We start from the raw sequence: 25,034 nt of genomic DNA, 5'->3' as shown, positions 1-25,034 counted from the left end.
GTATGGACTGAAGCATGCTTTTATTGATATTGTCTTTAAAAAAAAAATGAGCAAGTACATTTTTTGGAAAAATAAAATAGCAAACTTAAAACATCTATATCTCTATAATCCATAGGAAGTTACAAATAAAACTTTAACTGAGTTTGATCAAATTTCACAAATGAAAGTTGTCCAAATTTACCCCTCCAAACTTTTATAGCCTTTATATCTGTTATTTGTAACCCAGAAGTGGAGCCAGGTTGACGGCGCGGGGGGAGTGAAAGTGGCGCGAGAGTGGACTTCCGCCAGCGCATATCTTCAATACAACACATTGAGAAAAAAATAGGCACCAGCAGAACTCCGTTTGGGGGAGTGGCCGCTCCCCTGGTGCCCCCCCCCCCCCCCCCCCAGCTATGTCACTGTTGTAACCCCACTTCTGGTATCTTTTCACTCAGAAGGTCACACCTGGACATAAAACTGAATCTCCATGTATCTAGAATACCTTTACATTAGAAAAGGGAGTCATTCAAGCATCATTAGCATTACGTCTCTTTTGTTAAAATATTTTATAGAATGAAATAGAATGCTCTTAAGTGTGATGCAGTTAAGCACTATGGCTTATACATGTGTGGTATATTCATGGTATCAGTGCCTACTAAGTATGGATTGAGAAATCATCACAGCTGGTGCTGGTCAGAGTAAAGCAATCATTAGAAACCTGCTGTACTGCTCCCGATGTATAATCCTACCTTCAAAGCAAACAGTAATTTGAATTTGCATAGCACCAATATCCCACAAAGGTTCCCATGTTGCTTTCTCACACACACTGCATGAATGGCAGCACACTCCTATGCCCTGGCTTGCACAAATGCCCCTCTGTAAATTCAATTCTAATCTGGGATTAAACAGATCTATTTTTGCACCAGGAATGGAACTTGGACAGAGTAGATGGGTCTTACAGCCCTTAGCTACTTTCAGATTCTCTGTTTCTATAGTAGGATCATCATTCCATTCATCCCAATCCCAATGAAACTTTTATCATATATATGTGGAGTGGAGGAGTAACCTAGCAGTTAGAGCACCAGTTTTAACATCCAGAGGTGCCCAGTTCAAATCCCACCGTTTCTCCTTGTGATCTTGGGCAAGTCAGTTAACCCTCCATTGCCTCAGGTACAAAATTAGATTATGAGTCCTCCAGAGACAGGGAAATACCTTGTGTACCTAAATGTAACCCACCTTGAGCTACTCTTGAAAAAGGTGTGAGAAAAATCCAAATAAAATAATATACTGGAACATTTGGGCTCTAAAACAAGGAGCCCAGGTTGGAACAAAATAAAGTAGCTAACCAATTAAAGCCACAAGGAGATCCAGAATGAGTCCACTATACCTTCAGCCATTCATGTTGGTTGTCCATGCCTTCCTTCCTCCCTAGACTAGAATTATCTTGCTAGCTGCTCTCCGGGAGCTGGTCTTTTGCCCTCTTTCAGTAGTGGGAGACAGCTCGATTTAAATCTACCTTGTGACTCCAACTTTTAATGACGTTTTGCCCCAGCTCATGTGTCCTCCCCTCCACCAGCTAAGGGAGATGCTGTTTCATAGCCTCTTCCCTCACATGGTAGACTAATATGTAGGTTGCTGCCAAGATCACCACTCAAAAGAAGTGATAGGGACTTTGCACTGCACCCCATGAACATCCAGCACCAAAAACCATATTACATTTTTTTCTGTACTTTAATATAAGCCATAACAGAAAAATCTGTAAATAGTAAATGTTAAATGTTGTCAGAGACTCCCATTTACCAAACATAAAGTCACTTATTCCTGTGTTTTCTGTACAAGAGAAATTCCCTTCTGTGACTTCAAATACAGGCAATTCACTCTCCTTTTATGAGGGAGACTGGGTCTGTATGTATGTATGCTTTCATTACCCTGTCTGATCTTTCTAGTGCTGGGAGTAGCCTTGCCACAGCCCTCTTCTGTTCTTCATTAAAAAAAAAAAAACACAAAACTTTTTAACAATAGAGTTTGTACCAGTGTCTAAGATGTTTATATTTGGAGGGGGAGGGGAGCAAGAGGAGGGCAATTTTATAAGGCACTTATATGCTACGGACAAGTCACACTTTTGCACTATATATGTATAGTGGATCCTGGGAGACAAAAGATATAAGTTGAGATAGTATGTCTTATATTTAATAGTGACAAAACACTAAATCACAAGCATCCTTATTCAGACAGTCTGCAAGTCAAGTGTCCTATAGAAAAAAACCCGTTAAAAAGGCATTTACATCCCCTTTTTCTCCTAAAATGTTTCCCCCTCTCCTTCACTATCTTTCTTGCTAATACATACATTTGTGTCTGGTCCACGGTATGTGATTCTATTTTATTCCCATTATTCACCACCACCTGTCTGCACTCTTTTCTTTAGGTCCCTACACTTTCTTTGGTGTCTTACTTAGTGTACTTGTAAACTGCCTTGTTTGATGTTTACCTCTGATGCAACTGGATTCAGAAACAAGTTCACAGCATTGTTATCTCCTCAAACTGTGTGCAGAATATATTTCTGCACTGGAAAAGCAAATTCTTTAAAGCCACTTTCAGTTCTCCCAACTACTGCCTTAAAAAGGGGTCTCTCAGTCACTTTCTAAATTTAGTATGGAATCTGTAATATCCCTGAGCTACTTCTAAACATGCAACATATACTTACCAGTCTTGCTCCAACAAACTTATGGTCTCCCTTCAGTTAAAAAGGACCCGTTGGTATGCCACAGCTGCTCTGGTACGTATTTTCTCCACACCACCACTTGCTAAGAAAGTTCTGTGTTTTCTGTGAATGGGGAACAAGCTGACTGTGGAAGTGAGAGGGGGGGGGGGGGGGGGGGGGGGGGGGGAAGAGAGAGAGAGAGTGTATGGGGGGAGGGAGTATAGAAAATAAAATGGATGGAAGCCAGAAAGACAAAAAAAAAAAAAAAGGGAGGGGTGGAATTAGTGGGAAAATGTAGAGAGGAAGGGACATTGAGAAGGGGTAAGAAAGAGGGGAGGAGTTTAAAGAAGTAAAGAGAGGTGAAGAAAGGGAAATAAGGAGAGGAGGGAAAGAGAAATAAAAAAGGCAAGACAGAGTTAGCACTGAGAAAACTCAGGAATGGCTGGCAGAGGTTGGCTATGTGCAGCTGCCAGCTGCAATGGTCTGAGGACGCAGAGAGAGGGCACACAGATATGAAGAAAAGGCGTGAGATAGGGTGGGTAGGAAAGAAAAACAGACTGTCAGCTGAGGGGACATATACAACCAGAGAGCGCAAACAAGAGGAAGAGAAAGGCATAGCTAGAAGCAGAAACAAAACGTGTACAAAAAGGAAAACCTTGTTTTAGTTTTAAGTAAAAGTGCTTGGAATCTTACTGTACAATTGTCAAATTCCTTGTAGGTTTCATGGGATTTTAATTCCTTTGATCTGCTCGTGAACAAAAAATGCATAAGCAAAACAATTCCCAGCTCACATCCAACAACTGTAAACCACATGTTTACTGATAGTAAACAAACAAAAAAGAACATAGCTGGAAAAATGTCAATGGCGGGGGGGGGGGGGGGGGGGGGGGGGGGGGGGGAGTCATGTTTGGCCAGTGTGATACCATGGTCTTAGGTGTCTGCAAGGTTGCAGTTGTGGACTATATCTTGGACACTGTATGATAAGTCCAGCGATTTGTGCCTGTCCATCTGTATCTCTCTCAGGCTTTCTGCCTAGGTTGTGCCAGACCATGGCAAGTGCAGCAAACTAGATGCAAGAGTGGCTCTTGTATTGACACTCACAAGACACAGAGCTTAAGAATCCCAAATCTTTTCAGAAAGTCCATGCTTCAGTTTGCAATTGCTGGAAGGTTACACCAGTGCTCCAAGTTCAAATTAAGGATCCCCAGAACTGGGTAAGTGAAGTAGGGAACTGGTTATACTTTAGAACAGAGAGCAGCTTCAAGTGGGTTCTCCTGTACTGCAGGAACTGTGGGTGGAATTTATACCACTTGGTTAACATTTAACATGAAGTCCAGTAGATGTTAGCTAGCATGTAAAGAGCAGCCAGACTACCGACCATGAAAGAACTTCATGCATGGCTAGAAAAAGCCTGTTGCAGTGACTTTTCACTGAAACAGGCATGAAGAGCTCAGATGAAGGTAGAGGGAAAGGGAAATGGGACTTGATATACTGCCTGAGGTTTTTGCAACTGTGGTTTACATATATTCAGGTACTTATTTTGTACCAAGGGTAATGGAGGGTTAAGTGACTTGTCCAGAGTGTCACAAGGAGCTGCAGTGGGAATTGAACTCAGTTCCCCAGGATCAAAGTCCACTGCACTAAACACTAGGTTACTCCTCCACTCCATGGTAGATAAAGCACTAAATGTTGGCATAGTGCACAAAGGTTATCAAATCTATTGAGTTTTGGAAATAAAATTTCAAGTATTTAACAGGGGATATGAGACCATTCACCCTCCTTATCCAACAACAATTAAGACAATATAGCTCAAGATAACATTTAATGGAAATACTTGGCCGCAGCTTCACCTGTTGGTGGAAACATGCCTTACCCTAGCTCTGTAATAAACATAACATCCATGGCCCTCCGCCATGCCCAGCAGTTAACCAGACAAGAACATCCTTAATTCTGCTATGCCAGCTAGAGCAAGGTACAAAGCCTACTCTTCTAGGCCTGTAATGCGAGCATAGATCTAAGACTGCCCGATGAATGTTAAGGTCTACTTCAAAGGGCCTTGTTTGAAGCTGACATTAGCTAGGGTATCCTCCTGCCATCCCAGCATGCCCTAAAACATGAACCTGTGCTCCCTTTCACCCAGCCTGGGTGAGATAAGCTTCACCTGAAGCCCACCATCGCCACCAGGCCAGCATCAGGTGAAGCTCCCACCCTCTTTTCTTTCACTTTTCAAAATTATCAATCCTTCTGCAAGACCTTAAAGGCATAGGAGCCGGATCTGTGGGTGCTTGAGCACCCCCAATGTTGAGAAAAGTCCTTGTGCGTGTCCAGGGAGGGTTTATTTCCATTGGGCTTAGCACCCCCAATAATTTTGAAAAGTTGGCTCCTATGCTTAAAGGGATTCCTGTTTAAAAAGTTTCTGCCTTTGGATGCTAAACAACCTCATGTTTCTTTGGTGTATCACTCATGTGGAATGCATAACATGTTTTAGCTTGCCAGTATTTCATTACATTGTAAACCTCTACACCTGTAAAAATATAGTTCCAACTCTACTAAGAATTACACATGCATAATCTGTTATTAACTTTTAGGTATCTCACAATCTTGTAGATTCATAATACCTTTTACAACGTATTGTTCTATATCTTTAACTAAGAATTGTTGCCACATTGAACTGATGACTGCTTTTTGGAAAATGTGTGATATAAGAACCAATAAATAAATATGTGGCAGAAAAAAGCTTAAGGGGTGACTCAGGCTGTCAATACAGAGATGACATAATTGCATAAACTGCACAGATCAGCTTCAGACTTGTGAGGTCATTCCATAATTATCTAACGGACAAGTAACCCCCGTTTCCAAACATGCAGTTTTCTGATAAAATCCCACCTGTGAAGCCTCTCACTCCATCTAATAGCTTTTAGTGCAGCACTTATAAAACATTTTCAGGCTGCAGCAACACCCACAATCCCACCACAGTGTATCATAATGATGCACCTATGTATTTCCTGCCCGGGTCATGACCCTGGTTGGGGTTGCAACCCAGTTTGGGAAGCCCTGTTCTTTTGTAAAGGACAAAAGGCACATTTTATGAGGGAGCTCAGGCAGAACAGAGCCATCTAAGCCATTTCCACTATGAAGGTGTCCAGATTTTCCTCTTTGGAAGGAATAATAATAATAATAATAATTTGTTACATTTGTATCCCACATTTTCCCACCTTTTGCAGGCTCAATGTGGCTTACATATAACCATTAATGGCGTTAGCCGATTATGGTCTGAACAAATACATGGTATGAATGAATACAAAGTGATACTGTGGTAGAATGAGGTACATGTGTGGTAGGTACAGTTGGGGGGAACTTAAGAGAGGGAAAGAGGGAAGAAGAGTCACGTAATGTCCAATTACGGTTTTTGGTTACATTGTGTCACAGATTCTTCTGTAGGATGATCCTCATTCCCTCATACAAAGTCTGTGTCCAACATATGCTGAGGTGAAGTTAAGACAATCCCCTCCTCCCCCAAGCAGGGTTCAGACATACATTTTGCAGAGCCTGCTGCCAAGCATTCCGAGATGTGAACACCAGTCACAAAGTTTGAAATATACAAAGGATTTGCTCACTGCATAAAATATTCTGTAGCATAAAGCTTTTATTTATCAATTCAAGTTATACAATACTGTTAAGTACTATAAAAGCAAACCACCATTACATAATAAAAAAATGGGATTAAAAATATTCAGAAAAGTTTAGTGGCTTATTGTGCAGTGACGGTGCCCAGTTCAGGTCTACATAACTAAAAGAGAAGCTCCTAGCGACTAGGTGAACTGCTTTAGAGCCTCAAGTGGGCAGCAATGTCAGTACATCTCTGAATGGAGTGGACACACTGACACCGGATCAGTGCTATTACATCACACAGCGCTGTCAGCATTTAAACCAGGAACTGAACTTGAAGTCTAGTTAAGTGAGCACATGATTGGCAACATGGGAACTCTCCTTTAATGCTCTATCATCCCAGAGCTCACCCTAAGCTTCTCCACTTCTACTGGGGGTGGCCCCATGAAAACCCTTGTGATAGATATGTGAGGTAAGAAAGTTCCTTCTATATGGCACCCAGAAGCCATCACATGAACATCTTGGAACAAGTAAATAAATATCCAAGTAGTACTGTACAAACTTCCCATGCCCAGTTGAGGTTTCTAGAGAATGTATTTTCTCATAGTGCTGTGATAGGTGGGAACAATATGCCACCATGGATTGTTCTCTTTCTACTTTAACCACTCTGAAGAAGGCACTAAGCCTGCAATTTTGGCAAAAAAATAACCTTTTCTAGTATTTCAGTTATATTCCTCAAGCACAAAGACAAAACACTGAAGAAAGTGCAAGCCATAGCAATGCCAGTGGATCCGCTGGGCCCCACTCCATCGATCAGGGAAGCCAGGCATGCCAAAGTGTTACAGAAAAAGGAAATGGTATTAAGACACCCCCCCCCCCCCCCCTTTTTGGTATCATGTACGAGTGTTAAACCTTAAGAGTGGTCCTGGTCATTACCATAGCAAGCACATGATTAGCTGATCTGATAATAAAAACTGCAAAAGAATCCCTGAAAAGGCAACAGCCCATCATAAATTACACTAGTGTGTCAAACACTGAAATAAAAACAAATTTTAATGTGCTGGAAGTGATGTTACTCATTGACCACAGAGGTGTGCATACAACATTCCACAGCAAAGATGCCAAAAAAAGACAGACAAGGGTACAGGAAAGCAGAAAGCAGCAGGAGAGAAAGTTAGTGTGTTCTGAGGTCATTGCTCTGCATGGAGAACAAGAGACTGTAGGGTAGAGGCATCAAAGGGACGGCTGACCATTTGACTTAATTAAGCACCATGGGACTGCCTATCTCTCAGAGCATGAGGAACCAGAGGTTTTAAAGTGGCTTCAGAGGGAACTGGTATGCTATGTAGTCATCAAGCTGCCTCAACTGCACACAGAAAGGGACTAGAGGGTATTAAGAGACAGGCAGGAGAGGAAGACTGACCATGTTGGGCGTGGGTGATGGCTGAGCGTGCTGGGTATTAGCAGGAGGCAGAATAATCTTTAGTGAATTTCATGGGGTATCATCATATGAAAACTCACCAAGCCCCAGGCTGCAACAGGGCTCTGGATAAAGGCTGCAGTATCCAGCAGGTTTGTGATATTGCATTTTTTCAAATCAATAAAATGATCTTTATCAAAACAATATTAAAAAACGTACAACCCATAGAAAAATATTACATTCAACAAAAGCTTGGCCACAAATTTCATTAGATTTGGTGTTCGTTCCTAAAAGCATGTAGCAGGAACCAGGCCAACATCTAAATTCTAGAGAACAGATTACAGCAAGAAGTCTATGACCTCCAGTATGCATGCCACAAATCTGGTATGCCATTCAGTCCACCTGTGCAGTAAGCGCTTTCAGAACTTGTGATCTAGCTGTAGTAATCCATAAAACGAGCTGGCACTGCAAGAATTTTAAAAATACACAGGCATGTTGGGCTGACCTCACAATTTATAGATCAGTACAGCCAAAACACGAATTTTGAAAAAGCTTACTGTGAAGGAAGAGGAGAAATGTGGAGCCGGAACTGTTTGTGGAGATACAGGGCCACGTCAGTGCCAGAAGCTACTGGTGAATAAGTACTGTCCAGCAAAAACCTGGGGATCTATGAGGCTGGACGCTTATGCCATAGCCTTATTAGTTTTGATAACTAGATTACCGTAAAACTTGGGATAAGATAATGGGGAGAATTAAGTATGTGATTCTGTATTGTCATCTATCAGTGCAGAAGAAAACAAAAACGGACTTGGATAATGAGCGATATCCTACAAGGGATTGAGCTTGTACAGACTGGGCCAACTGATTTTTACACCGGTATCTATGTTATTATGCACAAATACAGCATGGATAAAGAAGATTTGGTCTCTGGAAATGAGCATTTAAGAATGTGACCATAATAAAGGAAACTTAACGCTGACTCACAAAGGCCTGTAAATCTGTTTTATATGTTCTATAAAAGAATCTGAGAAGGGGCAGAAACCATGGGAAGAGCTCACTGCTTGTGCAAGTCTTTCTTCACTTCAGTTTTGAGTGCAGACCAGTCAGTGCCCACTTCTTCGCTCCCCCCTTCTTCACCAATTACAAATGCGGCTTTAGTCTCTTACTTATGCTTTCTTATATGTGCACCTCTCCATCCTTCAATACTGCACCACAAAGCACAGTCCAAGGAGGACGAGACAATTATTGATATCCTCCGTAATGCCTCTTTGAAACAGACTGCACTGGTGTGGAAGAACGATATACATTTGTAGAAGAGAAATCCATGCCCTTCCACTTTGCTGAATCTTGAATGGTCAAGTTATTAAAACAAAATGTTTACTGATACTAAATCTTAGAACATGCTACGCCCTGAGATACTATCATAAGAGGCACCAGTGGGACCCAATGAATGCTTGCTACATTATCTCTTACCCTATGCTGCAGTCAGAGCTGTTTCTGCTGCAGAGGTGTCTTAACAAAACAGTATGTCACATAGAGGGGTAACTGGCTACCGTTCTGACTTACGTCTAAAATTCAGCCAAAGCTCAAACACCAGTCAACCTTCCTATACTACGGATGCTCATATTTTGCCATTCCTAGCTAAACTGTTCTTGGGATGCCGTACATATTAATGCTTTTCACTCGCCCTCGACCGACCAGTGGAACAATCATCATGCTGATTATACCTCTCAACTGTATTTTGTCAGAGCCAAATAGTTCAATAGTGCCACACAGGTCACAGAGCTCACTGCAAATCCTTCTATATTCCTAAATACCCAGCCCCTATACTCCTTTTACGCTCAAGGTGCACGGTGGGACTGTCTTCTCCCTTGATACTAATGGATTTTTTTTTTTGGAGGGGGGGGGGGGGTTGTAGTGTTCACTTAATCCTACAGAATAGGGTTGTGTGTATGTTGGGGAGATAAACTGTCTACAGTGATTCTCATACTACTTGTCTTTTCCTCTTAACTCCTGGCAAACATCTTCAAAGGTTCTGTGACCTCCTGGACATCACTCTGTAGTGATGCCCAGTGCTTTTTTTTTTAGGCTGGTTGCTTCCATTCAACACAAATTACCATGCCCCCATGTGTGGGGCTAAGCTTGCCCACTGCAGTGCAGTCTATAGAACGCATCAACCAGTCCACCTTTCTGGTGCTCCCCCTCAACTCGCCCAATGCACAGAATGCAGAGTTTCCCAAGCTAGCTTAGCTTCCCTTCAATTTCAAAATTGCCCTTTTGTGAAGAACAGGTCTGGCAGTCTGAAATGCCAGAACATAGTCATAGTGGCGAAGGATGACTAGAATGAATTGATGCTCCCTCCCCTCCAGCTTTAATCCTCTGAATTTGAGACGTTTATGGATTGTATCCATCGCCACACTAGCATGTCCTCTCCTGAAATCCTGTGCGACTCTGTCCGAATCCGTGACTCATTTGCAGAGAGAAAATCCACTGCTTTCTCCCAAATCTTGCGCATCTTCATCCTGGAAAGATAAAAACCTCCTCAGTCATTACTGCATTAATAATGCACATGAAGTCCAGTCACTATGCTCTGCAATAAGCCAGAAATAATCCATTAACCTACAATGAAGAAGGCAGGGGACCCAAGTGCTGAAATAGACACCTCGAAGTAAGAATTTTAAATGGAAAGAAAATTTTAGAGCAAAGGTCAGAAACCTTTTGGGCACAGTGCCAAAAAATAAAAACAAATTTGTTGCATTTGTATCCCACATTTTCCCACCTATTTGCAGGCTCAATGTGGCTTACAATTTTCCATCATGACTTATGTCATTTCAGAATACATATACAATTGGTAATATATATAGAACATGAATGCTAAATGAACAGTCGGGTAAAAAAGGGAAAATATACAAATGGTATCACATATTGAACATGGATTGCATACTAAAATTAAACAATACGATATAGGGAGAAAGTAATCCAATTGTAAGTAAATGATGGTGAATTACAGTTCCAATATTAGTCATTATGGTATGTCGTATTAAAGAGATGTGTCTTCAGTGCTTTACGGAAGTTAATTAGGTTGTGAATTATTTTCAGGTCCAATGGTAGAGCATTCCACATTTGTGAACTCAAGTATGAAAAGCTGGATGCATGTATTAATCTATATTTTAGACCTTTACAGCTGGGGAAGTGAAGATTTAGGAATATGTGTGCCGATCTTTTAGCATTCCTGGGTGGTAGGTCAATATGGTCTAACATGTAGGTCGGAGCATCACCGTGAATTATTTTATGCACCAGAGTGCATATTTTGAAAGTTATACTCATTGCAAAAGTATAAAACATAGAATATGCAAGAAGTTGTGCTCAATATCGTCATGGTCCCATTGTGCAAACTAGATAGGTCTTTTCACTTGCCGTCAGAGTCTACATATTTGTATAAACAACAGGTCTATGAAAATATTCACTGTACAAGTTTGCTATGGTATTCAAGGGACTTTTCTGTAGAGATGAAAATCAGTTTTAACCAATTTACACCCTACTTTCAGGTCATCTAAAGCAGCATTTTTGAAACCCAACAGTGGCATCAGCCCCTACACAGAAGTTTGTGGTCTGTTGAGGAGCACAGGAATACCAGCACCACATACTGTGCCAGACAGGCCATGGTCAGCTGGAGTGTCAGATGGTCAAGAATAAGGGTTGCAGATGATGGGGAGAATAAATAGTGAAGATGCAGAAAGGGAGGATGAGCAAGGCTGAATATATATATATATATATATATATATATATATATATATATATATATATATATATATATATATATATATATATATATTAGTTTTTTAAAAACTGTCCTGGATTCTGTCTACCACCATAAAGAAAGACTTATTTACTGAGCAATTAAGTCCCCCCCCCCCTTATTTATGATCTTGTGGTAACACAAACTCCCCAGGGGAGTGGGGGGAAACAAAAAAAGAACAAAAAAAACTGAAAACAAATAGCTTATAGCACCAATTCACCTCCATTGTGATAAGAGTGCAAAAAATCTCCAAATGCCCCACCGAATAAAGAGCAGCTTCGGCTCACCTGCTTTGGGGTGGGATGAGGCTGTCGCGCACATGCACAATGCCCACATACGGATGAGCCTCCAGTTGGCTCTCCCAGTCTTTGTAGTGATCTTGAACCACAGCTGTAAGAACAGGGGAAGAGAGAGAGAGAGACTTTAAGGGCAGTCAGCTCCTCAAACTAGCAGATATAATACCACCAGTGATGCAAAGAAAGCAACAAAAGCTGGCTTCCTCAGGCAAAGCCTAACCCAAAATCAACTTTGATATGAATTAACATAAAATGTAAGCCTAACAAGAGTATTTTGGACATTCAGTGCTCTTCTTCCTGAGACATACCAATAATTTTCTTCACCATCTCATACATTTCTTGCTCCTCTTCTTTCACCTTCCGCCAATGATACTTCAGCAGCAGAAAGACTCCCCAGAAGAATGCCAAGACTAGGAAGGGAAAAAGAATCAATCTTCATACAAATAGGAGGTGGGTTAATTCTTATTTCTCTGACTCTTAATTTGAATGTATGGAGAGATGAACTATTCCAAAAGCCCATGAGAAGTACGGGAGGAAAAGTATATTTTCCATTTAGTCAGTTGCAACCCCTTCTCCACCACCAAACTATCTTACCTGGTGTCAGTTATAGGCAAAGTTACAGAATCTACTCCAGGGCAATAAGTAGGGCTTTTCTTTCATAACCTTCCTTCCCAATAATGCACTGGGCCTTTCCCATTTAAGGGGTCCTTTTACTAAGGTGTGCTGAAAAATGGCATGCGGTAGTGTAGGAATAGGTTTTGGATGCGCGCCATTCCACTTTTCAGCGCGCCTATAAAAAAGGCTTTTTAAAATTTTTGCCAAAAATGGATGCGAGGCAAAATCAAAATTGATGCGTGTCCATTTGGGTCTGCGACCTTACCGCCAGCCATTGACCTAGCGGTAAAGTCTCACTCGGTAACAAGGCAGTAATGACCTATGCACGCCAAATGCCACAGCGCACATCCGATACGCGTGGCTGAAAATAAAAATTATTTATCGACGTGCACCAAAAATTAAATTACTGCAACAGCCACGCAGTAGCCGTGCGGTAACTCCATTTTGGCATGCGTAGACGCTTACGCAGCTTAGTAAAAGGGCCCCTAATTCATTACGTTCCCAACTGAGTGTAAACAATCAGCTAAGCTTTATGGAGCTGGCCAACACTAGTCTCCTCTATTCTTTGACATGCCAGGATTTAGCAGGCCTGGTGACCCAGTGCGTGATCTCTATTTGGTTATTACTAGGCAGCCACATAAGAAACCTGTTCTCACAGCGAAGTTAATGTTTCAATATTCATTAGGTTTATCTGAGGAACTATAGTTGAAAATAAAGCACAACATTTCAAGAAGTATCTAGTTAGCCAGATGATAAAGCTTTGTTCGTGAAGCATTCATGAGATAGCAGGGACTCTGTAATGTGACTCCTACAATGGTATGGCTGTAAGTAACATCCTGTACTCTAATCTTCTGGTTACACTGAAACTGAAGACAACATACCCAGGAAGGTGGTGAATAAGCTGGTAACAGCAGTGATAAAAGCTCGTCTCAGCCGGCAGCTTAGCCACAGGCGAGGACGAGAGGACTCAAGACATGTCACCTGATCTACATCTTTGACCGGCTTCAGACTGTCCTCTGCTATCAGCCTGAAAATAAATAAATTCTGAATCAAAAGTCATGAAAGGGAGGGGTGGTTTGGGGTAGGGGGGATGTAAAGGGGGAAAAAAACTGTTGATGTACTTTATGGGAATTTGCTAGCTCTGTTGAATGTTAATGTTCATTGATATGTTATTTTATGCTGATGCATTATGCAATAAACAGATTGAAAAACAACAACAAAAAAAAATCATGAAATGAAGTGTAAGAGGATTCCACACACAAACACAAGCTACCTAATGGTGCAAAAACATACTTAATTTTTTAAAGGCTGCTGTATTTGTATTTATTTACTTACACGATTTGTATAGCCCACCTATCACAAATCTAAGTTGGCTACAGCAAGAACACACAATCATTATAATAAAAATATACTGAAAAAACATGAAAAAATATATACAGAAAAAACAGATAAAAAATACACCAAAGCCTGGACCTATTACTCACTAATTCTGGCTAAGTGATCCGCTTCAAGTTTTTTAAAGACTGAGTTTGTACAGTACATACAGCTTAGCAATGCCTTTCCTGAATGGAGATTATTTGAAAGTCAGTGGACAGGGAAAGGTCAGTTCAGCTGACTAGACACACATTGTGAAGTTCCATTTCTTCTGTACAAAATGGTTTAAAGACGCCCAATAACAGTAACACAGAAATATAGAAAAAAAAAAAAGGCAGCCCATATGGCCTATCCAGTTTGCCCATTCATACCATCTACTCTCCCTTTCACTCCCTTAGAGATCTTATGTACTTGTCTCAAGGGGCCGATCTCAAAATGGTCTCATCTAAGGTCACAAAGCTGATGTACATAGAGGATAAAAAGCTGCCTGGGGAAAAGAGGAAAAAGGACAAGGCTAATGGTGAAGGCAGGTAATGGGGGGGGGGGGGGGGGGGGGGGGGGGAGCTTCTAAATCTTCAACAGGGCTCCTTGAAAGCTAGTCCATGAACTTCAGGTGGTGCCTTTGAAATCTACTGAGTAAAGAGGAAAATTTTGTCTTAACTTCTAATTTGGGCAAGCCACTAGAATGTAAGCCCTCCGAGGACAGGGAAACACGTGGAGGGGCATAATCGAGCCAAGTTTTCCTGAGGGCGTCCTCAAAGGACGTCCCGCGAAGGGGCAGGGAAACCCGTATTATCGAAACAAGATGGGCAGCCATCTTTCATTTCGATAATACGGTTGGGGACGCCCAAATCTCAACATTTAGGTCAACCTTAGAGATGGTCAACATAAATGTTGAGATGGTCGACCTTAGAGATGGTCATCCCGGTTTGCGGCCATAATGGAAACCGAGGGCGGCCATCTCAAAAACGACCAAATGCAACTCATTTGGTCGTGGGAGGAGCCAGCATTCGTAGTGCACTGGTCCCCTGACATGCCAGGACACCAACCGGGCACCCTAGGGGGCACTGCAGTGGACTAACTGATGCACTAACTGAACGGAAAAAGCTCTTCCCTTACCGATTCCTTAGTGATTCGGAAAGGAACAGGCATCCATGAAGGAAATCGCATGCAAATGAGCTGCTTGCTGTTAGCTCATTTGCACATGATTTCCTTCCTAAGGAGGGGAAGCCAGTGCAGAGCAGCCAAGCATTATGCGTGGCTGCTCTGCACATGCCAAAGACGGCTTCATACACGCAGACAAGCTGCGTGTATAAAAGCCATCTACAACCTTAAAAAAAACACAAGTCCAGGTGAAAACGTCCAAGTGCTCATCAGGGACGTCTTTTTTTTTTTTTTAGTATGGGTAAAGGACGTCCAAGTTTTAGGCGCCTTCGCTATGGGTGCTAGCAAGGTTTTCCTTGGAGTGTGTATGTTTGAGAGAGTGTGTGTGAGTGACTGTGCGAGTGTGTGTGTGACAGAGTGAGACTGGGTGCGAGTGTGTCTGTGAGAGAGAGTGTGTGTGTGAGATTGTGTGTCAGGGGCACCCCCCCTCTCTCCCTCCAGTTCCAGGGTCGTCCCCTCCCTCCCTCCAAGTTCCAGGGTCGTCCCCTACCTCCCTCCGAGTTTCAGGGTCCCCCCTCCCTCCCAGTTCCAGGGTCGTCGTCCGTCCCTTCCAGTTCCAGGCCCCCTCCTTACAAAGTTTAAAAGTCATCTTGACTTAATCTCGTTGGGGTTATGGTGGCTGCCAGCAGCAGTAACCCTGATTTGGTAAGTGAAGATGACTTTTAAACATCGGAGGGAGGGGGCCTAGAACTGGAAGGGAGGAAGGGAGGGATGACGACACCCTCATGTTTGTGACGTTGTGTTGCTTTGCCTGGCAACTATGCTGCGTCCCCTTCCCTCTCAGTGTTCAGCCCTCGACGTCATAATGTTATGACGAGAGGGCGGGACAGTGAGACAGATGGTTACAGGCAGCACGAACCCTACAAACCCTTCAGTGCAACGGGAGTCAGCTTCAGAACGTTGGAGTTGGAAATTATTATATAGGGTAATCTAGCTTAAGCAACCATCTCGGACACTGTCACTTCCTCCTGAGGAGTGCCCTTTGTAGTGTATCCACGATCTCTCTACTTGATTCTTTAAATAAATGGCCTAAATTGAGAAGGCCCACATAAAGATCAATCGATTTGATGCCATGCAGTTAATGAATAACGGTGGACACATGTTCTTGGAGGGTGTGTCTGTTCTCATCTCTTCCTTGGCAGGCAGATTTTCTCGTGTTTTCAAGTGGTACACTCGCAGGAAGGAACATTTTCTGATTGAGCTTCGTTGCATAATACTGCAGGAATTCTGCCACAAAATATTATTATAACCCATCTGCAGCTGCTGCAGGGTTGACTAGCTTTCTCAGTTAAGTGCTCCAACCACCAGCTCTTTACGCCCCCTGCTGCTTTATACTGTCTGCCAACATCTGAACACCAATATTTACAAAGATTCAAAATACAATTCTCAGTGGTTGATGGCAGATTGCAGAAAATCAATAAAAGCTGCATTTGCATAACTCCCTGTCAACAAGCACTCACCAGATCCCTAGGTCCTTGTCACTGCTAATTATCCACAGCAGGGCTGCCTGGAACTTCTCTGGTGGGTGCCCTGTGACGTTCTATAGGAGAAAAAGCATAAGAATATCAGCTGTGTTTTGTGCTGTGATTGAAGAATACAGAATAATATCCTATTAACAATGCACCATTTCTAAAGCTTCATTTGGAATTCAGAAATTCACCTCACACAAACTACTTCAAGAGGAAAGCAAGACAGACAAGCCTTTACCAGTTACCCCCATGCCAGGCTGTCTCCCGGATTCTATAAAGGTTGCTCAAATTTAGGCACAAAACCCAGATGCACGTGTAATTAGTCAATTGGGTGCTAACAACCAACTGACAGTTAATTGGCACTAATCTGGATTTACAAACGCATCCACCTATGCACTATTCTACAATGTTGCATGCCCAAAGTGTCTTGTGTGCAACCCAAAGGGGGGCAAGGCCATGGGAAGGACATGGGCAAGTCAGGGGCATTTAAATATTTAGGTGCAGTGTTACAGAATACCAGGGTATTCTCAAGTGTCAATCTCAAGTGGGTAATATTAAGCACCTTATATTTGACTGTGTGTGCATTCAAAATTATTGAAAAGAAATCTGGTCACAACTGGTAGACATTTTTCACCTTCCTGGCTCAATCACTTATAAATTTGTGATACCCAATGCTACAAAAGTTTGCTTACTCCCAATCAGGGGCGTATCTGCGTGGGGCCACAGGGGCCTGGGCCCCCGCAGATTTCACCCTGGACCCCCCTACTGCCGCCGTGGGTACCTTTGCTGGCGGGGGACCCCAACCCCCACCAGCCGAGGTCCGCTTCCTCCTGCCGCTGCGAGGTTTTTTAAGTTCATCGGGATTCGTCCTCCGTCACTCTGTGCTGCTGTTCAAAGAAGCTGCTAGCTGAATGCAGTTTCGGACTGAGTCTGATGTCGCTGCTGTACGTTGTACATGAGTCTGACGTCCTGCATGTACAACGTGCAGCAGCGATGTCAGACTCAGTCCGAAACTGCATTCAGCTAGCAGCTTCTTTGAACAGCAGCACAGAGTGACGGAGGACGAATCCCGATGAAGAACTTAAAAAACCTCGCAGCGGCAGGAGGAAGCGGACCTCGGCTGGTGGGGGTTGGGGTCCCCCACCAGCAAAAGTACCCACGGCGGCATGGGGGGGGGGGGGGGGTCGGAAATGGCGGCGGGGGGGGGGGGGGCTATAATGTGCCCCCTCACTCTGGCTTCGGCCCCCGCTACCGCCGACTTTCAGATACGCCCCTGCTCGCAATGAAGGGATTCTTGTTAGCACCATGATATCTTTAGTGTTGAAGGTAATCTTTTCGCATTGGAAGTCCTTATATCAAGCCATCTACCAGGAATGGTGGAATTTATTGTTTTAAATTTACAAATACGAAATACACCTCGCAAAGAAATCTTCTCGTTTTGCTTTATATAGGGAAAATGGCTACCACTTGTATCTTATTTTAACACTGTACAGTGATTAGTACTACTGTCGATGTATCTCATGGCTTATGCATGCTCCATGCTCTGATATGTATCCTCCAGCCCCCCCCCCCTTTTTTTTCTCTCTTCTTCCTCTCTCTTTTCTTAATTTAATCTTAATCTAGGAATTGTTTGCTGTTTCTTGAATGTGAGCTCCGGTATTGCTTGTTGCTATGTTGTGAGCTCTTATCTCTGTATTGAAAATTAATACAATAAATTAAAAAGAATTCCAGGGTTATGCGCCCCACTTGCACAACAGGATTTATACCAGGTTTCAGCAGGCATAAGTCCTTGTCCCCAAAGTTGGGTATGGGAATGCATGTTCTGTTAAAAGGCACTCCGCTCAGAGTGATCTGTTTAGAATAGCATTTGCTGCAGATTTTTCGGCACTATTTATATACCCCACGTCTCTTTGTTGTGAAACTTTACATTTAAAAAAAAAAAACTGTATTATGATAACTATTTAAAATAGGTATATATCTTATGGTCAACTACTCTGAGCTCTGCTTGCATGAGAAAAAAGTTAAAATGCATCTCAGTGTGTGGATGAGACACCTCCAAACATCTCGAGTACTATGGGAATTTTATGCAGGTAGATTTTTCCTCCGAGCCAGAACAAACACAGTGCTCCAGAACAGCAGCAGCACTTAGCACTGCACCAGGAACGACCCAACGTTCCAGTGCTGTTAGATGGGCAAAGAGCCAATGTTCAAGCATAAGTATATAAGTGATGCCACACTGGGAAAAGACCAAGGGTCCATCGAGCCCAGCATCCTGTTCACGACAGCGACCAATCCAGGCAAAGGGCACCTGGCAAGCTTCCCAAACGTACAAACATTCTATACATGTTATTCCTGGAATTGTGGATTTTTCCCAAGTCCATTTAGTAGGGGTTTATGGACTTGTCCTTTAGGAAACCGTGCAAACCCTTTTTAAACTCTGCTAAGCTAACCGCCTTCACCACCTTCTCCGGCAACGAATTCCAGAGTTTAATTATATGTTGGGTGAAGAAAAATTTTCTACAATAGGTTTAGTACTGGCTCAGAGAGACACAACCCCCTATATTAAATGGACATTAACAATGTACTAACATTCTATGAACTCTAGCTAATCAATACATTTCAATTTAAAACTACGACACATTATTTTAAAATATACCTAGCAACCCTGGGTTTGTATTAGTCCTCTCTCTTTAGTGATTATATACTTACTGCTTGTTGATAAGGAAACATTTGATATCTAAGAAATAAGTACTTTTCCCCATGCAATTCAAATACTTCTAAGTTCTCTCTTTGCACTGCCTTTGCTAATACGTTCAAGCTGTGCAATTTACCTGTGATACACTTTTGCAGCCAGAGCTATAAGCTTACAAATTTCCTAAGGCCAAACCATTATCTCAATGATTTCAAGATGTGTACTCTGGGGTCTACTACTATTGGTCTGCATAAAATATAGTTGCTGCAGAATTTTTTGCAGATGCTACAATATACACAGATATACTCCTTTATTAATACAATTTCTCAAGCACGTCACATCTTCCCAACCTAATAGCTCTATAGAACTGAACTTATATTACACTAGTAAAACATGCCCGTTTCTTGCGGCAATGAAACAGGCGCTAGCATGGTTTCCTTCCGGACTCCCCCCCATCCCTACTCACCCCGTCGGCGTTCGTCCGCCATTGTTGTGGACCTCGGCACCACCTCCAATCTGCTGACATTGCTCCGCCCTCGACGTCATCACGTTTGACGCGAGGGCGAGGCCCCAACACAGTGTTTTCGGTGGCTTCACCACCACGAAGGCTTCGAACCGGAAGGAAGTGCCCGGAGGATCTGACAGTGACGTCAGTGTCCTCAGAACGCTGAGGGTGAGTTTTATTATATAGGATATTCCGTTTCTTCCAGATGTTTTAGCTTATTTGCCATTGCACATCTTACAGTTTTGGGGGCCCGATGTGCTGCCTTGCTATCCAAATTTTAATTTAGAACCTCGTCTCTAACTATACCGACAATTCCCCCCAAATAACTTTACTTGCAACTGTTTACATACCTTTCCTGTACATTAACGTTTCACCATTTTGGTCTTGAAACTTTGCCTTAAGTACATGATTATGTGAATTAAGGTTGTAGGTCTCTTTCTTGGCTAAATATAGCTTGTTGTGCAATAAGCAGCTCAACATATGATACCTTCTAAATTATCAGGGGTTTTTACAAGTACTGTTTGTTTTTCTATATGGAAGGTTTTAAAGAAAAAAAAAAAAGCATTGAAAAATGTAGTCCTATCTGCGGTGCACAGCATTTTGTACCAGAGGGCTGGGGCACATTTAGTGTCTCATTGTTTAGAACATCAACATTCCCTAGAAGACTTCACAGAGCGATCGATAGCGTGGTCCTGAAACTTTGAGGAGGCAACACTGACAGGAGACTGCTGCAATTGGAACATTAGATATTTTGGTTGACATCTGTGCAGCCAGTGGGTCTTAATGCCAAGATTGATTGGACAGCATTTTTTTGACAAGGTGGAGGTGTACATATATAGAAATGTGGGATGCCAGTTATTTTCATTTTCATGTTTGGTTTTTTTTGCATCTTTGATGGTCCATTTTTGTTTTGCTGTATGAGTTGACAGCTGTCATTGTCAGCTGTTTGGATTTTGATTGGATGCCTGTTGTGCATGTGTGAGCTCTTTTATAGAGTCGCCATTTTTTACCGGCACTTTGCGCAATATATAAGGGCCACAGGAGTTCTTCAGGCCGTGTATGGAGTTCTGTGTTTTATTCCTTTTTGGTATGGGTGGCACTGTGGAGTATGTTTGGTGGAGTGTGGTGATTCTTGCAATTTTGTAAGCCGCTATTTTTTGCTTTCCAACAGGTGACTGCTAAGTCTTGACCGACCATAACCCACAAACAGGATTCCAGTATCCATTATTCCCTGAAGAAGCCCTACGGTGAAACGGGTCTGTCAGGTCTGGGTGCCTGCCTGGGACAGTTGACTACAGCCAAGCCAAGCCAAGTCAAGGTAAGTTTAATTTATGAGTGACTACTGCAGCACTGTGGTGGAGAGCATTTGTTTTACAAAAGTTTTTTGCACAAAAGCAGAAAGAAAAATTAAAAAAAAAAAAAAAAATCACACACACACACCAAGGTTGGATCGGGGGTTTTTATGACCAATGATTATAGAGAAGAACTGTGGTTAGTAAGAGTCAGACTGTTTGTTCAAGCCTTGTAGTAGGAAGCACCAGCTTTCTGAGGTTTTTCCCATTTTTTAAGTGTTCAACTTATACCGACTAAAGCCCTTTCAGGCTTATTTTCGAAAGTGATGGGCACCCATATTTCGACCCAAATCGGGAGATGGACGCCCATCTCGCAAAGGCACCCAAATCGATATAATCGAAAGCCGATTTTAGGCGCCTGAAACTGCACTCCGTCGCGGGAACGAACAAAGTTGACGGGGGCCTGTCAGAGGCGTGGTGAAGGCGGGACTGGAGCGTGTTATCAGCCAAGCAGAGATGGGCGCCCTCGGCTGATAATCGGGAAAAAAAAAAAAAAAATGGTCATTTTTAGCGAGAATTTAGGTCACTTTTTTTGGACCCTTTTTTTCACGAATAAGTCCCAAAAAAGTGCCCTAAATGACCAGATGACCACCGAAGGGAATCGGGGATGACCACCCCTGACTCCCCCAGTGGTCACTAACCCCCTCCCACCAAAAAAACCCCAACTTTAACAACTTGTTTTGCCAGCCTGTATGCCAGCCTCAAATGCCATACCCAGCTCCATCACAGCAGTATGCAGGTCCCTGGAGCAGTTGTTAGTGGGTGCAGTGGACTTCAGGCAGGTGGACCCAGGCCCATCCCCCCCCCCCCCACCTGTTACACTTTTAGTGGTTAATGTTGAGCCCTCCAAAAAACCCCAAAATCCACTGTACCCACATGTAGGTGCCCCCCTTCACCCCTTAGGGCTATGGTAATGGTGTAGACTTGTGGGCAGTGGGTTTTGGGGGGGGGGGGATTTGGGGGGCTCAGCACACAAGGGAAGGGTGCTATGCACCTGGGAGCTATTTTAAATGTTTTTTTTTAATTTGTAAAAGTGACCCCTAGGGTGCCCAGTTGGTGTCCTGGCATGTGAGGGGGACCAGTGCACTATGAATCCTGGCCCCTCCCACGACCCAATGCCTTGGATTTGTTCGTTTTTGAGATGGGCGCCTTCGATTTCCATTATCGCTGAAAACCGATAGCGCCCAGCTCAAAAACGCCCAAATCCTAGGCATTTGCCCCGCACAACCGGTATTATTGAAAAAAAGATGGGCGCCCATCTTTTTCGAAAATACGGTTTGTCCCGCCCCTTCGCATGGCCGCCCACTTTCGATTATGCCCCTCCACGTGTGTTATTGTGACACTAGTAAAAAAGCCCCGTTTCTGATGCAAATGAAACGGGGGCTAGCAATGTTTTCTTCTGTGTGCATGTGGGAGTGTGTGTGTCCCTGCCCTCTCTCCCCTCCGAGTCCTTCACTGTTACAGAGCCAGCGATCTGATTTCGTGCTCTGCTGTTTTCCTTCACTGACTGTGTTACAGAGAGGGCGGGGCAGACACTCATAGGGAAACCGGATATCTCGCCCCCTTCACACTTCCGGCTGGAGGCTTCTTAGAACGTTAGTGTTGCCTTTTATATAGAGAGATTTAAAAAAAATAAAAATATTCCAGATTTTTTGTTATTCTTTTGAGATCCAATACTACCAGCAGTTCCTTTATTCAAAAAGTTGAATCTGTTTAAATATTTTACAAGAGAAGATCAAAGCCCTTGTGCCACCATATGATAGTGGAAGGAATTGCGCTGCTGATAGTACAACCTTTCAAAGCGAAGATGCAGCCTTCCTCTCAGACAGTACAGATTCTACAGTACTGTCTGCAGAAGAAATGTTAATCCCAGTGCTGTTGCAGGCTGTACCAGCTGACACCTGCTGAAATTACCCTCAGAAAGAACATAATTAGGCATGGAAAAAAAAAATCAATTTTCTGTTGTACACACTACTTGTTAATTTCACTGCAACAGCTCTTTGGATAAAAGCACTACAGAAATTAAACAATAGCAACAACAATCATAATTATACCCATAAGCATATTTTTTATGTCTCTTTCAATAGGAGGCACTTACTAATACTATATTAGTATCTTTCAAGTACTGGAATGGTTTCTCATAAGGCTCAGCAGAGCAACTCAGATTTATCTATAAAAGAGAGTGGTGGGTGGCAGCTAGGCAGGCAGAAGCTTTCGAAACCTTTAAAGCCAACTCCTTGATGTATCAAAATGATTGATTGACAGTGCTGTTAATTGCTTATATTTCTAATATTGTATCATGTTAGAAATAGGACTCTCCCCAAGCTTACATCAATGATTGTATTTATGCTTATATTTGGTCATTTTACTATTGCTATGCTGTTAAACTAACATATCAACCTGTATTTGCTGTACACTGCCCTAGGTGAAATCTCTTCATAAGGAGAAATTAGGTCTTACTTGCTAACTTACCTTCCTTTAGTAGCTCCAGACCATACTCTATGAGTGGGTACATGTCCTCCTACCAGCAGATGGGGAGATCACCACAGGATCCCTTAGAAGCCAGCTGGCTTCCACCTCCTGCTATTCTTCCTGCAGTAAAAAATCCTGCAGAACGACACACAACAAAATAGCCGAGAGGAAGCAGGCAGGGAACGGGCATGGTCGGACGTGACTAAAGTAAATTAGCAGGTAAGATCTAATTTCTCCTTCCTTAGCATCAGCTCTAGACCATGCCCTGTGAGTGGAAGTACCATTGCAGTACTCACCAAGGGCAGGTGAGTAGACTGAGAAATACTGAGGGATACAGGGCTCCAGAGCATCAAGTGTATCCACTTCACAGTTTGTCTCAGTCTCCCCCATCTGTTGGTAGAAGGACATATACCCACACTTGCAGGGCATGGTCTGGAGCCAACGCTAAGGAAATATGATTAGAAGATCCCAATAAAGAAATTATGGTAAATTAATAAGTACAACATAGACCCTTATCCCCATGACACAAACCCACATGGAAAAGGCTATCAATGAAAGGAAAACTTCTTTTTAAATGTTATCACTCAACTTATTGATTGCCTTAGTTCAAAATGGCTCAAAGCAATTTATAGCATAAAGACAAATGATAAAATCATCATACCATAATATACAATATTCATCATCAATGCAGCATTAGCCTAACATGGTCTTTCGCCCATAATCCACCCACAGTACTTGTTGCTCTGTTATGAAGTCAGTTGTAGCCTTTGCACACCAGGCTACAATAAACCACATTAATGTAGTACAGTTGGATTTAACTAGTGCCTGGGCTACCAACGACAGATGTTGGGCTGCCAAATATGGATGCAATTGGCAAATCTTCCTTAGCTAATGAAAGACAATCGCACCACTGGATGATATCTGTGCTTGGACAGATAGAATAAGATCTAGAAAAACTCCCAAGTCCTGGATAGTCTGCTTAAACATTACAACTACTACTAATCATTTCTATAGCGCTACTAGATGTACGCAGCGCTGTACACATTATATGCAGGTACTTTCTCTGTCCCTAGAGGGCTTATCATGTAAGCTTTTGTACCTGGGGCAATAGAGGGTTAAGTGACTTGCCCAAGGTCACAAGGAGCTGCAGTCAGGGACACTCTTCTCTATCCACAAAACCTCTCATTAATATTTAACGTCTGCCAAGCTTTTACACACCAAATAACTACCTCTACAAAGGCACTGATTATAGCCAGTAATTCCTTCAATCTCACTTTTATCAGAAAGATCTCCTCTCTTCCTGTATGAACCATTACATTGAGAATCCTGACCTAATTATAGTTCCCTCTTGTTTGTACACAGGTCTAAAAATTTCTCCTTCAATCCCAATATTCAGACCCAAAAAGAGCCAATGCATGGCTCAGGATTATAACCTACACTCAGAGCAGGGATTTACACTTAGAATCGTGGCTACAGATACACATAACCTGAAAAGAATAGGGTCAGGAAAATCTGATTGAAGTACTCCTGGTGCTCAAGAACTTGTATGATCAACCATCATACGGATGAGGTTTTATACACAACCAT

At 42.7% G+C, this 25,034-nt stretch overlaps 2 protein-coding genes across 7 annotated transcripts in view; both read right to left on the bottom strand.

Annotated features, from left to right (window-relative positions):
- Positions 1-2,818, bottom strand: part of IP6K3 (inositol hexakisphosphate kinase 3) — a 52,836-nt gene extending 50,018 nt beyond the window's left edge. Inside the window, exon 1 of one of the 2 annotated variants that reach the window (XM_030221743.1) lies at positions 2,684-2,818. The gene's annotated coding sequence lies outside the window, so the exon portion shown is untranslated. Of the gene's footprint in view, positions 1-1,366; positions 1,464-2,683 lie in introns of those variants that run through there. The other variant, XM_030221742.1, reaches the window with a different exon arrangement.
- A 3,490-nt stretch (positions 2,819-6,308) lies between these two features.
- Positions 6,309-25,034, bottom strand: part of LEMD2 (LEM domain containing 2) — a 31,911-nt gene continuing 13,185 nt past the window's right edge. For 3 of the 5 annotated variants that reach the window (XM_030221739.1, XM_030221741.1, XM_030221738.1), the window contains exons 6-10: positions 16,418-16,497; positions 13,301-13,446; positions 12,113-12,214; positions 11,796-11,898; positions 9,606-10,231 (exon numbers count right to left, since the gene is read on the bottom strand). In XM_030221739.1, the coding sequence (XP_030077599.1) occupies positions 10,081-10,231; positions 11,796-11,898; positions 12,113-12,214; positions 13,301-13,446; positions 16,418-16,497 (582 nt within the window). In that variant the 3' untranslated portion in view covers positions 9,606-10,080. Of the gene's footprint in view, positions 10,232-11,795; positions 11,899-12,112; positions 12,215-13,300; positions 13,447-16,417; positions 16,498-25,034 lie in introns of all 5 variants that reach the window. The other 2 variants (XM_030221736.1, XM_030221737.1) reach the window with 1 other exon arrangement.

The sequence above is a fragment of the Microcaecilia unicolor genome, chromosome 12, assembly GCF_901765095.1.
Source record: "Microcaecilia unicolor chromosome 12, aMicUni1.1, whole genome shotgun sequence".
NCBI lineage: Eukaryota > Metazoa > Chordata > Amphibia > Gymnophiona > Siphonopidae > Microcaecilia > Microcaecilia unicolor.
This window is presented reverse-complemented; position numbering and strand designations above follow the sequence as displayed.